The sequence below is a fragment of the Gregarina niphandrodes genome (assembly GCF_000223845.1).
Source record: "Gregarina niphandrodes unplaced genomic scaffold scaffold00001, whole genome shotgun sequence".
Classification (NCBI taxonomy): domain Eukaryota; phylum Apicomplexa; class Conoidasida; order Eugregarinorida; family Gregarinidae; genus Gregarina; species Gregarina niphandrodes.
Genome location: NW_011645773.1, coordinates 129206 through 130285, shown reverse-complemented (window position 1 = coordinate 130285; position 1080 = coordinate 129206). Strand labels below are relative to the sequence as shown.

Here is a 1080-nt window from a genome sequence, read left to right as displayed (position 1 = left end):
GGGGTAGGTTGGCAGTATCCAAAGAAAAACGTGGCAAGAGGAGTCGGGGAGCCAGAGCGGGTTGGAATCGGGGAGCTGGAGCAGAGCGGGTTGGTGTAGGTGTGGCGGGTTAGTATTTTATAGAGACAAAACACCGCGGATTCAAATTTTTTTTTGTGTAGTCCGAGGCTGTTAGAAGAATGAAGAGAGGACGTGGCGGTATGGCAGGGCAGAAGGCCCGTATTACTCGCGGTTTGAACGTGGGTGCGTTGATAAATTGTTGTGACAATTCTGGTGCTAAGAACCTGTATGTGATTGCGGTCCATGGCACTGGTGCTCGTCTGAATCGTCTTCCTTCGGCTTCCATCGGCGATATGGTGTTGGCTACCGTGAAGAAGGGCAAGCCCGAACTCCGCAAGAAGGTGCACCCCGCTGTGATCTGCAGACAGCGCAGACCCTGGAGACGTCCCGACGGCATGTTTATTTACTTCGAGGACAACGCGGGTGTCATCGTCAACAACAAGGGTGAGATGAAGGGATCCGCCATCACTGGTCCCGTCGCTAAGGAATGCGCCGATATCTACCCCAAAATTTCTGCCGCTGCGCCTGCCATTATCTAAAAACCTTTTTAACTCCGCAACCTCCATCACTCTCAGCCGAAGAAAACCTTTTCTCGTAGCAACTATCTTGCTCTTGGCAACTATCTTGCCGTTTAATGGAGTCACTACGAGAATACACCCTGGAGTGGACCCTGATATCTGTCTTATTGACATGAGCGCCATCGGAGCACAAGAGCAAGCTTCGTGTGCTGAAACGCGCACAGAGACCTGTTAAATTGCCCCCCTAGTGAAGAAAGGCCCCAGACTAGTTTTGTCTCGCTCGGTTTTTTTAAGCTTAACTCCCCCGTTGCAATATGGCTGTCCACGTCGGAGCTCTTGAACAGCAGGTAGGCTAAACACAGTTGGCGAAGGCACATCTTCCGCGCGTGTTTGACACACATGTTCACATGTTGCTCGCTGATGCGGTGGGTGTTGTGGACGGTGTTCTCCACCACACCGCGTGCGCAAGACTGCCACCACACGCGTGTGTTACTACACGTGT

General features: G+C 52.2%; 1 protein-coding gene across 1 annotated transcript; it reads left to right on the top strand.

The window, feature by feature from the left end:
- Window positions 1-161: 161 nt before the first annotated feature.
- GNI_002430 (60S ribosomal protein L23) lies at window positions 162-599 on the top strand (the record flags this gene model as incomplete). Its single annotated transcript, XM_011130189.1, has 1 exon — window positions 162-599. A coding segment is annotated over one exon (438 nt), but the record flags the coding sequence as incomplete, so codon positions are not given.
- Between the last annotated feature and the right edge of the window lie 481 nt (window positions 600-1080).